This window comes from Phaethon lepturus, unplaced genomic scaffold (genome assembly GCF_000687285.1).
Source record: "Phaethon lepturus isolate BGI_N335 unplaced genomic scaffold, ASM68728v1 scaffold47489, whole genome shotgun sequence".
Taxonomy (NCBI): Eukaryota; Metazoa; Chordata; class Aves; order Phaethontiformes; family Phaethontidae; genus Phaethon; species Phaethon lepturus.
The window spans coordinates 278-14,703 of NW_010564964.1; the positions used below are offsets into that span (position 1 = coordinate 278).

Genomic DNA, 14,426 nt, shown 5'->3' on the forward strand with positions numbered 1-14,426 from the left:
GTACACCACGTTACTTCATGGGATCCTTACCGTCCAGGGCACTGGGAGGGCTGTCTGAGGTTAAATCATCAGTCAGTTGTAGAGTAAGAGTTTTTAGGTAGTAATAACTAGGTTCTCTTCCAGGAGATGTTCTACTTTCTAAGGGTATTTTCCCCCTATTTAAATATAAATGTGCATACCTAAGAAAGTGTTTAGCCCTCTTCAGCCTGTGGTGAATACGAATACAAAGCATGTTGGCTGATTTTTTAGGAGCATTTTCAGACGACTAAAGAGTTTTTATGTAGACTCATCAGTAAAGCGTGTCTATCTTTTTTTGTAAGGAACACTGTATTGAAGAATGTCTGGAAGTTTCTACTTTGTGATAGTTGGTCATCATGATAATCCCATATTTGAAATGGAATTTCTGCCTCCTGGAAAAGTAGAGTCCAAGGTGTGTTTTTTTCCCCCCTTTTAATACTCCTATGATGTAATTATGGTGCATTTTCTTCAATAATTTTACAGTTTTAGAAGCATGACCAGCATGTTTTTAAAAGTGATACTAGTACCCGCTGTTTTCTTTTTTCACAGAAACTTTGTCATAGGGAGTAGAACTCTGGAGTTCTTGAGTCTCTTACAGATTCTTTACCAGATCATACTAGTTCTTCATAAAACATGGTTTCCTTAAATGTTTGATGCTGTATGGTGACACATATATTGCTCCTACTGTGTAGAGCTTTTATAATAACTGTTCATTATCTAATGCTATGTACTGTCATTCTCTATTTTAAGGCATCTGTATACAGTAATAGGTAAAGTAAGGAACATAAATTTTAAAGCTGTAGTCAGTCCTTTATTTTTATGTTCTAAAGAAGTCTTATTTTTCAATTATATTCAATAGTCATGCTTGCTTTTAAGTAAGAAAGATTTGAAACTTGTACTGACAAATATGGGTTTGAGAACGTGCGAAATGTAAAACTACTCAATAAGTAATGTTTCAAGTGGGAAAAGAATAAATCTATCCATTGTGATACTACATAAAAGAAAAAACAGAGTTCAGAATAGAAGTGTGTGGACCTGTGTGTCCAAAAATGGAAGTATATGCTGTCACTGATTGGGAGAGTATGATATCATCTGTATTTTGAACTAGTATCCCACAAAAAAATTCAGAAATAAGACTAGTCAGAGTAGATTTGATGAGTGTGAGGATGTGTCAGATGGTGGAAAAATTAATTTTCTACATTCTGCTAATGGAATTAACTTGCCTGGGGTAGGCTCCTTGTCTGACTGAGGTTGAAATACTAAATTTTCTCCTAAGAGCAAATCTAAACTTGATGTGCACTGAAGGAGAACTAGTAGACATTGATATATTTTGGCAACTATCACGTCTGTTTCTGAGACATGCCATTTAAGAGTGAATTCAGTGCAGATGCACAGCCACCTGAAGTAAGTGGTTTGCATAATGTACGTGGTGAATCAGCACAAGCTTTTGCCCCTTAAACTTCACTACTTACTCTCTTCCTCAATGTGGTTCAACGGAACTGGCAAAGCTGTTAATGCCCTGAGCCAAACTTGATTTGGGGGAAAAACATGGTGCACTGAGAGGTGTGAGAGTGGCATTAATAGCATCCCTATATTATGAGGAACAGTGCAAGACTACTTATGTTTCTGGTCTAATAGAAGCTAACAGTATAGTTTAGTCTTTGTGGCAGATGTCCTGCAGTGTTCCAGTTCGTATACAAAGTAAATGGCTCTTCCCCCACACACTGACTCTTGTAGTGTTAGGGCCAAATGCTGTGATTACTCTCGGAAGATCGTTTGTGTTTATTATAGGAAGAAGTGTACTTTACGTCTGCAAGCATATATTTTATACCAGTTGCAGGATGTTTTCCTGCACTAGGCTCTTACGAAAAAGAAAAGCCCCCAAACAATTAAAAAATCCTACGTTTCTAGACAAATAACCTGAAAAAAACAGAATCTTTAGCTGAGAATGTTATCAGCATATCTGTCTTACGTATTCCTCTGGTTTCCCCATCTGTCCCCCTACCTTTACACATTGTAACCTGTTGTTCAGTTTCTGCCAAATTTGAGAGAGACATTATGGTCCTAAAAATGCTAACTTACTGTAAATTTCACAAAAACAGGTGACTGGAAAGCAGAGAAAAAGAATTTTGTCAGGACCTGTGTTGTGGAATAAGGTTGCAGTGGGAGATTACCCATTGGTAAACAAAAGAATTCACGCTTGAATTAATTTCTGAGCTATAAATATAGGCTTCATTGGTTTTGCTGCTCTCAAGACTGTTTTTGTGATGATCTTTTTATTATGACCTTTTTTCTCCCTTGAAACCAAGTATCGTGACAATACATACTAGTTTCATTTAATTACAGGATGGCACATATGTGTCATAAAATAAAAGTACATATAACTTTACATAACTTGAGCACTAATTGCTTAGCATCTTGGTCAAATTACTGTTTATATTTCACTCCTTTCCCTGAATTACTAATCCTTTGTCTTCTGGAAATACATATAGGATGATCATCGCCATCTCAACCAGTTCATTGCCCATGCTGCACTTGACCTAGTAGATGAGAACATGTGGCTTTCTAACAACATGTATCTGAAGACTGTGGACAAGTTTAACGAATGGTTTGTTTCTGCTTTTGTCACAGCTGGACATATCCTTCCCTCTTCTCAGAAAGGGTTAAGTCAGATTAAATGAGTTTGGAACAGACTTCTCTGGCTATTCACCACTGTTATTGCTAGAGAGAGTCACCAGCTTCAGGATGAAGTAAGCTGGGAGGCACAGCAGTTGGTGAAAGTCGGGACCAATTGGAAAGACGAATTTTTCCTTTTGGAGGAGCTGGAATAGCCTAATAAAATTGGAGCTCACATGAAGTAGAGGAAAGAGGAATGAGAGGGGAATAATATGAGAGGGTTTGAGCAAGCTTGTATGATTCTCTGTTCCCGTCCCTTTGATAGTGCTAGAGAGGAGGAGCAGGGATAAATATGCTTGGTGTCAATCACACCCATTTTGAAAATGTGGTGTCAAGGCTTCATCCAGAGTCAAGAGAGTACAGAGGTGTGTTTGTTGTGAAACTTTTGTTACACATAGGAAGTAACATTGAATGTCATGTTTCAACTTCAGGGGTGTATGGCAAAGGTGCTGAGAGTGTTGTCCACATTCAGAATTTTTCTAGCTTTAAGAAGAATAACCTTGAATAAGAGAGGTGATTATTTTTATTTACAAATAGGGGAATTTCAAAATACAAAGGTAATGCATTCTAAATTTCACTGCTCCAGTTACTTCTTTTAATGCTTCCTCCCATACTCACTGCTAATTCATGTACAGCTAAACATTTTAAGCATATGCAGAATTAGGTGTAAGTGCTTATCTCGGGATATGTTCAATGTCTCTCTTCTTTGTAAAAGTTAAATTTTCCTTAATTGCTTTACATATGAGATTTATAATGCTTCATGATGTAAGGCAAGAAGATGGAATTAAGAACTTCTTTAATGACGTATATGACTTGTATATAAAGGTAAGAACCCGCTTCGTATGGTCTCACTGCATTACTTTTAAGTGTGTTCTGCTGTGCATCCTCAGGCATGCCAGTATTAGCATGTTTTCTCCTGGGGGCCTGTGTAAGTGGAGAAGCACCCGTGCTTTCCACATTAGCCACGTGTGACATAAACATGTATTTTCCATTAAAAGAATAGATTTTTATAAGTTATTGTAAGTTGTTATCTTTCAGAATTTGTTTTCATTTTAATCCAGTGATTTTGAGCAGTATTGTGTCATTAATGGTGATAATGAAAGCAAAGGATTGTTCTACAGAAGTAGCCCGTGGTCTCGCAACCTGGCGGTGCTTCCACTACGTGGGCCCGCCGCAAGCTGTCATTGGAAGAATCGCCATCTTGGCCTCCTGCGGGGACTCCACCAGTGCTCATTTCTAAAACAGAAGTTCCCACTAGTGCCACGATGGATTTGTTCTGAGGAGCTGCCACTAGGGGATGGCTGTGCACATACATGGGGAGAATGCCAGGGCCTCTAAAGAAAGTGACTGTTTAGGAGCTGCGTGCTCTAAAGTGGCACTAAATAGGCTGAAAGCTAATAGTAGTTGCCATTAGAAGTAACATTTTTCCAGGGCTGGACATTTGTGCTTATTGATCATTTTTTCCTTCTTTCCTCAGTTTGCAATGAATCCATTTTATGAACTCAATTCTCCTATTCGATCCAGTGCCTTTGAAAGGAAAGTACAGTTCCTTGGGAAGAAACACCTTTTAAGCTGAATAACTAACTTTCCTGAGTGAGTGCTTTTTCCATACTTTCCTGATAATTTGAACTGTGGTTCTTCTGGCTAGTTCTTGGCATGTTTGATATCCATCTTTCTAAAGCGGGACAAATTGGCTCCTGAAGAAGGTGGGAGGTTTTTTGTTTCTGGTACGGATAAGAACAGCCAAGCTTCTCTGTTTAATGTGTATCTTAAGTAGTTTCCTTTTACGTGTTATGAAAACTAAGTTTAAAAATGTCAGGGGCTGACTGGGTACAAACTGAGACATGTGGGTGTCAATGCATATGCAAAATGTAAGCCTCTTACACAGGGTGGGAGGAAATCAGATCTAAACACAAAAGACATCTCTAGTCATGTGATTTAATATGAGTAAAAGGGAATTCTTGACTGTTTGGCCTAAGTGGTTAATTTTCTTATAAGCCTTTCTACTTAACAGTCCTTTGCTAGAGAACTCTGCAGACTAACTTTACTCTTTGTGGTATTAAATCAGGTCTATATTAATACTGTATGTATTATAAAGTGCTAAATAAAAAGAAAAGAGCATGTATCAGCAAAGCTTTGTCTTCAGTATTTCAGGAAGTTTTGAGAAAAAAACTTACAGTTTTAAAGCTTAAAATTGGAAGTTTACCAGATGGTTAGCGCAATACATGTTTAGCTGCAGTGTTGCATGAATGAAATGAATTAATAAAGTAGACCAGAACAGCTGTGTCTGCCCTGACTTTAATTCTAGTTAACACATGGGGGGGAAAAAAAACCCTAAATTTACATGTTTAAACCCACTTCTTTCCATTTTCTCTGCAAGTGCTGAATTTTTTATTTTTTGTTTTAATATATTTAGACTAGTATCTTTGAACCATGAAACTCTATTTGTTGAGGTTTCAGAAAGGCGTTATTTGGCCTGTCTGGCTACTATTCCATTGGAAAATGTGGTGAGGTACCCTTTTGGAAAACTTACCATCATTCCAAAATATTAAATTTTGAATGGGTCATTTGGCATATATGTACCTAATATTTTGATTGGTTTCACAATCTTTTAAGTAGTCTGTTTCCTTTTGAAGCAAATCTGTATAAGCTACCTTTTTGCACATTTTTTTTTAAATTTCTGAAAAGTAATTTCCAAAGGAAGTGGTATGCTGGTCTAGGAAGTAGTACATTTTGCATAGTCTGTATAATTAAAGGGACCACATGTATATGTGCTTTTAATATATAGTCAGTCATTCTTTGTAATTTACACTTACTGCTAAACTGTGACTGTAAAATACTCGACAAGAAAAAGAACATGATATAAAGGTTGCAATATTTACCTTAAATAAAATACGGAATGATGCAGCATGGATGCCTGTTTGAGTATACTTGAAATGATTTAGAAGAAAACTAGATGATCGTGGTAAAGCTGCCTTTATCGGCAGGGCGGCAAGTGAAGATGGGAATACTTGGTTTTTGTAGTATTATTTCATAAAAGCTGCATTGTACAGCATTTGGATAATGTCATGTAATCTTATGTAAATCAACTGAGGGTTTTGGGTTTTTGTTTGGGTTTTTTTTGCTTTATACATGAAAGCAACAGAAACACTTGAGGTAAAGCATTCTCATTCATATCATAAGGAGCCATTAAGTTGGAGCTGTTATGCTGTTTTCTTCCTCCTCCCCAGTAGCATGATGGTTGGAAAAATACTGAGTTAAGATTCACTGAGGAAATATTTATGCTAAATAATCATGTATGTAGCAGTAAGAAAAATTTTGGCAAAGGTAAAGAATTAGTGCTAAGAGTTTCCACCACTTTTAGAAACTGTGTTTTTTGATAATTGTATTCTTTTCTGCCAGCACACAGTAGGACGTTATGTAAAATGAAAGCTTTTTACTTCTTGCCTGATCTCTGAAGGTGCCTGTTCTTATGGTCTCCATACATCTTTCCCCTTTTCTTCTGAATATAGGAATTTTAAATGGGAAATGCACTCTCATAGGTACATCTAGACTTTATGAAAACAGACTGTTACTGGCCACAAGAAAGGGAGCATTATGTGCTAACTCATTACATTAATCATTATAGAGTTGGCTCATGACAGAATTCTGAAGGACCTTGGCTAGGTAGCTGTGACCTCACTGTGTATGGAGGAACACTTGCTTATGCTTTGTTTTGTGACTTTTTACAATAAGCTGAAAGAGTGCTATCTGGAAGTGACAGGTGAAAGTTCTGTTGTGATCAACTATAGTCACAAATGTGCTCTAGTTCTGACAGATGCAGTTCTAGCACGCATCAGACAACGAATGTTTCTAGCAATGTGAAGGTCAATGGACAAGGCAGAAGAGAGGCCTCCTTTGCAAGTTCATGCATTCTCAGAGGTTTAGGAGTAAGAATTCATATGAAGTCTGTTGCAGTATGAGATGGCAGGAGCTGTAACATCAGCTGTTGGCTGTCCTAGCTATAGTTACTTCTGCCCCTCCCCATTTTGCTATCTGTTCTGATATGCATCAATCCCACCAGTTTGCTGTGACAGTATTTTTGTTCCTCATTTTAAAGGACATCTGGAACTTTGCATGTATACCACACGGTATGCTCTGTCACTCTACAGAACTCTTGCTAACAGGACCCTCTCATACTTGAGGTACATTAATAATTGAAATGGATCAGTGAATTGAAACATAAGCCACACATGCCTACCTTGCCTCCATATTGAGTGATAGATACTAAGCTTTCAAAGAAATGCAGTTGTTACTAAACATGATTTTTTTGTACTTGTCATAGGACTTCTGCTTCTTTCAAGTACTTGATAATCTCCCTCTCAGCCCAAATCCTGACCTCAACATAATTTTTATACTGTCTTATTTACTATAGCATATAAAGCCCCTCTTTATCTTTACTAGCCACTTTTGTGATGAGTGTAGAGTTGCAGTACAGCAGCTCCCAGGGCACAAGTAATACACTTCCATTGTATTAAGTTTTATTTAACTTTATTAAACCTACTTCTCAGATAGAGGCTCGGTAACCATGAATTTCTATGAAAAAGGGACAGAAGGGAAAACAGATGGACTCTCTGGCACAAGAAGGACCACAACAGTTCTCATCCTTAATTGTTTCCTTTAGCAATCTTATTTGAATTATATCTATAGTACTCTAGTCACAATAACTTCATCTCCTGTTTTGTTTCAACCTTAACCCCTGCTAAAATGTACATTAAAGAAAGCTTTAATTAGTAAGGTATTAGATTTACTACAGTTTCCTGTCACTAGCTTCGTAGTCCCCAATGCAAGCAATCTTAGTTTTTAAAACTTTTTGCGCTCTCAGTTTAAGATTGAGAGAAATTTAGCTAAGATTTTCTTTCTTCACAGGTCTTTTCATTCATTGACTAGCAATTAAACATAACAAAATAGCAGCTCAACCTATATTCAGCTGTTCGGTGACTGAAGCTTAACACACAGTTCTGTTGCTGTATATGCAGGACTGCAAGAATGAATTAAGACTTAGAATGTCCAAAAAGTAGAGAGATGTCACTTTTAAGCAGAAGCAGCAGACCTATGGAGTAAAGTTGTCCTGGACAGGTTCAGGCAAGAATACAATACATTCAGAGAAGTGTATTAAGAGCAACAAAGAAGGGTTTGTTTTGCAAGCTTTACTTCCAAATAATTACACCTGGTACAGAGTGAATAGATAACATTAAGAGAAAACTCTTGCTGTTACTGTACTCTCAAGAAAGGCTTTTCTATTGGAGCACAAAAGTTGCTGTACAGAAAGCAGAGTCTGTGTAGCTTTGTGAATAACATGGCCTGTCCTATAGACTCCTTTGAAGTCCACAATGTATGTAGGCGCTTGCCTGTTAGATTACACACTGAAGCAATGGCACGCTATCAAGTTTGCTACTACAAGGACACTGGGTACTCCGAGAGCCAACTTTCAACAACTTCTATACAAGTATTCTACCATTTAACAGCAATGAAGAACCTCACATACACCTTCTGTGGTTTCATCTGCATTACTGCAGAAAGACGGTCCATTAAATACAGAATCTGGTGCTGTTCATCATCAGGTAACGAGTACAGTAATACAAAAGACATTGTCTTAAATGTACAAGTCCATACCCTAAAATAGTAAATTAAATAAGGATCAAATTCAGCTCAAACACTAGCTGCAGATATTTACTTGTATTAGGGCTGAAAGCTGTCACAATCGACTAAGTCAAGAGCTTCCTGAGTTCTCTACGTATTGCCAAGCCTTAGTTTCACAGTGCAGAGATTATTGGTAAACACATTCACAGCTCAGGTTAACAGGAACAAGAAGTTTGGAACTTTAAGGCTGTATACTAAAAGTTCTCTTACAAATTTGTCATAATGTGGATCCCTTGAAGTGCTATTAAAGCTGACTGAATAAAGCATCTCTTTTTCATAACTAAAAATGGTTATACTTCAGGTACTTATCAGAAACATGCTGCAATAAGACTTAAGGCAGAGACGTGTTAACTTAAAAAAAATCAGCAGTATCTTGCAGTAAACTGCTGGAAAAATTAATACAGCATTAGAATAGTAAATGAAAGGAAAAAGGGCATTAAATATGTAGGAAATTAATTTCCTGCTAAAAAAACCTACACAAATTATAGCAAGATTAGACAATTAGAGAAAACCTGAAGGTTATTTATATTAACTTATAATAAACACAAGATAAAGTACCACTCACAGCAAAAGGAATGTAGTGAGACTGAAGTTTAATATCTAGCATTAAGAAACTGACATCTAGGAAAACAAAAATGGAATGATTTCATAAAAATATACACATACAAAAGTATCTTTGTGCCTGAATTCCAGAACAGTTTCTCAAAAGTAGTGCTTCTAGAACTTTCAAGTTTTAATTATATTCAAAGTATTTATCATTTGAATAAAGTTGGCAAATTACATTCTTATATTAATGGTTTTACTTGACACCTTCCTAAACAGAAAGTGTTACTAATTCAATAATGGGTCACTCATGAATAGAAATTTTTCTTTTGCTCCCCCTAGAAAGCAGCAGAATATTACAATTTTAATATTAGAGCAAAACCCATTTTTTGTTACTTTATCTACTACACCTTCCCCATCCTTTTATAGAGCAAGCTAATCAAAAGTAATTTGGCGAAAAAAATCTTTAAGTCAACAACAAGATGAACTGGGTTTCGGTTTCCGATGAAGGTTTACTGTATCTGTTTGAATAAAGTGGTCTGATCTATCTTCAGAGGCTAGAACTCTTCTAACCGCTTCTTCAAAGGCTGCTGCAACATTAGTGGCATCTTTTGCACTGGTTTCAAAATATGGATGGTTGCCATTATTCCTGCACCAGTCTTGAGCTTCTTCTGTAGACACTTGCCTTTCATCGATATCAACTTTGTTACCCAGTATTACAAATGGAAAACTTTCAGGCTCCTTGACATCTGCATAATAAATGAATTCTTTCTTCCAGTTGCTTAAGTTTTGGAAGCTTTGAGAGTCGTCCACGCTGAAGGTTAGCAGGCAACAGTCAGAACCTCTATAGAAAGGAGTCCGCAAGCTCCTGAAACGTTCCTGACCTGCCGTGTCCCATATCTGCATTGTAACAAAATGTCCATCAACTTCCAACTCTTTATTTAAGAATTCCACGCCTATTGTATGAAACAGCTGTGCATCAAACTTGTTGGTGACATATCTGTTCATAAGGGAACTCTTCCCAACTCCACCATCTCCTAGCAGTATTACTTTAAGGAGTGATGATTTTGCTGCCATTGTTACAGGAATAGATCCTCCTGGTTTCCTAGACCTGCAAAGATTAAGAAAACCATTGAAGAGTTGTGAGCAGAAACTTTAACACTTTCTAGATACTTGTGTGTGTAAAAGTCCAAAAAGCAGGACAATGCTAAATAGGTGATATGTAGATGCTCATAGTGAGAATACCCACTCAAGAATACTACGTGTTTAAAAGGTGTATCTTTCACAGACTGCACTTTCTATGGCAGTCGAAGCAGTGTGCTGCACGAATTACTGCTCTGTCACTGAAAACACTTAAAATCCCCAAACCCTTCAACATCTGTGCAGAACGGCTATCACATCCCATTCAACAAGTGCAGTGATTCATTTTATAGATTTTTATAGAGCACAGGCCTTTAACTAGTCACTTCAGCGCCGTACTTCATCAGCGAAGTTATTTTTTAACATGCAGAAGTGAAGAGGAAGCTTTAGGAATAAAGCAGGACACTATCTGTTATACTGGAATAACTGCTGCACTTCACCCAAAATTGCGACCGGACAAGGAATTTTAAATCAACTCAGAGGAAGCACAGTTACCTATAGAACAAATGCAAAAAATTTTATTTTAAAGTGACTAAGTATCGGAACACAAACATTCAATTTTTTACAGTTTACTCCTTGCAGAATCGTTGTGATAAATTGAATAGCATTACAACTACTACAAAAGCAAATTCACTGTTGCTCCTTCCAACAGTACTCAAGATGCCAAATACCGAGGCCAAGTCTACGCTGACAGTTCAGTTAGTAGGTGTCAACCTCCCATGGTAAAACTGTCAAAAAGCCTGGAAGTGCGAGCAAATAGTCTGGCTGCCAGCACAGGCATGGTGAATTAGTGACACCAATGAAGCTTTTTTTACTGTCACACTTTGAAAAAGAAAAAAATTTTAACACTAAAGTAGTTCACTCATTAGTGTTTTGTACCAGCCCAAGCTTTGCCCTCATTACAGTAGTGTCATCTAATACTGTAAGAAAATGTTTTAATTGCTTGGGGGTAAAGTTTCATTTTAAAGAGCCCAAACTTAAGTTTCTGTATGAGGAGAATTGCTGTTCCTATACCTGCCCAATACTAAAAGGGATCAAAGTAATTCAGCCAAAACAGGCTCCTCTGAAAACAGCGTCTATTTAAAATGGAAACGGGTCATAAGTTGCCTAGTCTGTCTCCTTCTCTGAAGGAAGGAATGCGGTCTTGCTAGTTGTAATTAGCATTACTGGCATATACATCACCCACAGAGTATGGTTATGGAATTAATACCTGATACAAGCTGGCATGACAGTCATATGACTCTGCTGCCTTAGAATCAAGGCCTACATTAGAAGTGAGAAATTTCAGGAATTTTTTCATCTCTAACTTTCCGTCTTTGAATGTTTGTTTGTTAGACACAATCTACAGTAAGAGAGAAGAAACACTTTAGTTTGAGAGCAGCTGAAGCCTCAACACAAAAATTTCAAAATATTAAGGAACAGTGTCTTCTTCCATTAAAAATCTGTTCAGGGCAAGTAATTTTATTTAGTCATACTGCATAATTAAAAACAATGTTTATAAATCCTTAATTTTGTACAGGTTTGCATCCCAACAATGTTAAAACTGCTTAAGAGCTACAAGTGGACTGTTCATTTACCTTTCAGAGAGCTATGGGATAATTGCTATGGCTCAGGATAGGATCACATACATTTTTATGTATGTGAAAAGCCTTATTAGAGTCAGTGGACTACTTCCAGGTTCATGCTGAAATCTTTAAAATGGTCCAGTGTCTTCATTTGTCTCCCTAATTCCTACTGTTGATTAACAAATAAGTTATCTGAGCTATGCAGTTACATAGGAACATCTCAATAAATAAAGCATTCATGAGACAGAAGGTACTGAATGTTCTTCCGTTCTTCCACTTCAGCATTGGGAACAAGTTACAATTTATTTTTTCTGTCCCACTGAAATCACAAGTTCCCTAAAAGACATAATGTGAATAAATAACTGACTTGTAGTTCTGATTGGTACTATGCACTTGTTTCTTTAGCTTCTATAGTTTGAAGAACTGCCGTTATTATCATGAAATAGTCCAGGAAGCCACATTTTAAACAAAATACAAGTAAAAAAATCTGTTAACAGTATTTAGTACTTTTGTGCATCCAGAACCCAAGAAGTTAATTTGCACAGTTTCAGTGACATGGGCCATTACAGTGAGGTCTAGGAGACTGATGACCATCAAAGTACTTTTACTGGGCAGACAATTATAGACCAGTCACAAACCATTAAAGTGTCTTTTCAACTAGAACCAAACTGGTCCTTCTACACAAAGGCTACAGAAACAGTCTTCCCAGGGCTGATAAGCACATATCTCAATGTGATGTTGCAGGCAATGTCACTTTTCAGGACATTCAGCTTCCACAGTAGCAGCTGTCATGCTTCAGTTTAAGTTTTTAATCCAAAATAAATGGGATATACGTTCAGTCTTTTAAATACACGTTTACAAGCTGGATCTGAAGCAGCAGAGAAGCAGGTTTGAAGGCATTGAGAAACAGTTTTTGTTTGGAAACAGAAAAGACTTTATACAATTAGGTTTTTTGACTCTATAAGGGACTGATCTGCAGCCCCACTGATTATGTGGTTTAGAGTATCTGCAGAACCAAGATGTTCTCAGCACAGGAGGCTGCTGCATTTTTTCCAGTTACATATCTTTAAATAAGAATTGTAAATAGCTAAATTTTTGTAATTTCTTTTTCTAAGTTATGAAGCCTTAACACTCTGAACAAATAAAATAACAATAAAATCCTTAAGACACTTGGAGAATTAATGTTATTTCTCGGGTTACATACTTCGAATTTATCTGTATATTGTGCTTTTTTACAATGTTTTGGGAAGAAACAGTCAACATCTGATATCATATTTCTAAAGATTTATTACCTTAATTGTTCAGTTTAAATCATCATTCAGCATCTGAAAACAAAACAAAAACTTAATTTCCAATGTGCATCTGATTGTTTTAAACAACATCAGAAACTTAAGACACCACAGAATTACACATAACTATGTTCCAGTTATTTCTTACTGTGCTGCACAATTAATCTCAACCTAGTACTCAGAGGAGTCTGTAAGGAGAGTATTTTCCCCTCATGTTCCTCTATCATTTCAATGTTCAAAGAAATTCTGAGTAAATAAGCCCCACTCTGGTCCATTTTGATAACCACTTCTGAATTGCCTCCACCAACTTGTAAGGACTCAAGACCACTGACTTCAATATTCCTGTTAAAAGCAGAGAACAGTTTCTACTGAATACCGTTTCTAACATGATCATATACTGCAATACAAAAAGCAATTTATCACCTCCCAGAATCTCCCTTTTAAACAGTGAACTGAATTACAAGTCAAACGTTTCCATTAACAACCCAAACATTTGCTGGCAAGACTAAAACCAACATGGCAAGCAACTTCAGAAAAAAAAATTAGTGTGCATTACAAAATCTTTGATTCCCAGCCCCATAAAGCTTAGAGAAACACTACTGCCGTGTACAATCTATCCATCTATATTTTCTTAATTCCACGACTGTCAGCTTCATTAGCTGCCTTTTTATTTTGAGTGCAATTACCTCTTTTAACACTTTGGTACTAAAGCAGCACTCAAAGAAAAGCAAGATTCTTGGTCTAGAAAATCAGGCCAGCAACATGCAAATTTAATTTAGGAATTTCTCTTTTTTTTTTCCTCTCTATAAAAATCATTTAATAGATTAAGGTGCTGAACTCAAGTTTTGCCTATGGAAAAATAGTGTTAGCCAACATGGTAATTGCATGGTATCTATGATGTCAGCAAGCTACAACCCCACATAAACTATTACGCAAACAGAGTCAGGTGGACCAATTTATCATTTCACTTTTACCATACTGATACCAAGCAGAGCAGCACACTATTAAAAAAAAGAAACACCAAACACAGCAACTGAAATCTTATCTCCACTCACCCCTTTTTAAATAGAAGACACCAAAAACTGGATCTGTTGCAACAGCACCACTGAATTCCCTCTGTATTCATGAAGGTAAGGGACACTTCAAATTTCCAAACTATCGTTTCTCCACTCGTACCTGCTTTCTAACTTGGAAACAGGCAAGAAAATTTACTTCAACCACCATTTTCAGTCTGTGGTCACTGATGAACGGCTATATGAAATCTATACCCAAAGGTTTCCCTGAAGTTAGTTAAAGGACAGTGTACCACATAAAGTAGTTAAAGAACACCCATTTGACTTGGAGAAGGGAAAAAAATATCCAAGGTAAGGCAAGGTAAGGTTTGTTCCACCTAATCACATTTATTTACAACCCAATACACTTTCAGCCATGGCTTCTTAAAAAAAAAGGGGCTATCTTTAAAAAAGATTTAAGAAAAAACATTCTCTCAAAGTTACTGACAAGCAGAATTAGC

General features: G+C 36.8%; 2 protein-coding genes across 2 annotated transcripts; one reads left to right on the forward strand and one right to left on the reverse strand.

Moving 5' to 3' along the window:
* The first annotated feature begins 319 nt into the window (after positions 1-319).
* On the forward strand, positions 320-4,684 carry TRAPPC2 (trafficking protein particle complex 2). Its single transcript, XM_010295032.1, has 4 exons — positions 320-430; positions 2,511-2,655; positions 3,434-3,519; positions 4,172-4,684. The coding sequence occupies exons 1-4, from the start codon at positions 338-340 to the stop codon at positions 4,268-4,270; spliced, it is 423 nt and encodes a 140-aa protein (XP_010293334.1). The 5' UTR covers positions 320-337; the 3' UTR covers positions 4,271-4,684.
* A 4,268-nt stretch (positions 4,685-8,952) lies between these two features.
* Positions 8,953-12,952, reverse strand: RAB9A (RAB9A, member RAS oncogene family). The gene is made up of 2 exons (XM_010295034.1): positions 12,917-12,952; positions 8,953-10,030 (listed from the first exon to the last, which is right to left on the reverse strand). Exon 2 carries the CDS (start codon positions 9,994-9,996, stop codon positions 9,391-9,393), a length of 606 nt encoding a protein of 201 aa, XP_010293336.1. The 5' UTR covers positions 9,997-10,030; positions 12,917-12,952; the 3' UTR covers positions 8,953-9,390.
* Positions 12,953-14,426: the final 1,474 nt, after the last annotated feature.

What these genes read in the sequence shown, in the direction of transcription:
- RAB9A (XM_010295034.1), bottom strand. Translation starts at nt 9,996, where the DNA reads ATGGCAGCAAAATCATCACTCCTTAAAGTAATACTGCTAGGAGATGGT.
- TRAPPC2 (XM_010295032.1), top strand. Translation starts at nt 338, where the DNA reads ATGTCTGGAAGTTTCTACTTTGTGATAGTTGGTCATCATGATAATCCC. An exon ending in TGCTTTTGTCACAGCTGGAC is followed by an intron (nt 2,656 to 3,433) that starts ATATCCTTCCCT and finishes TAATTGCTTTAC; the next exon opens with ATATGAGATTTATAATGCTT. An exon ending in TATATGACTTGTATATAAAG is followed by an intron (nt 3,520 to 4,171) that starts GTAAGAACCCGC and finishes TTCTTTCCTCAG; the next exon opens with TTTGCAATGAATCCATTTTA.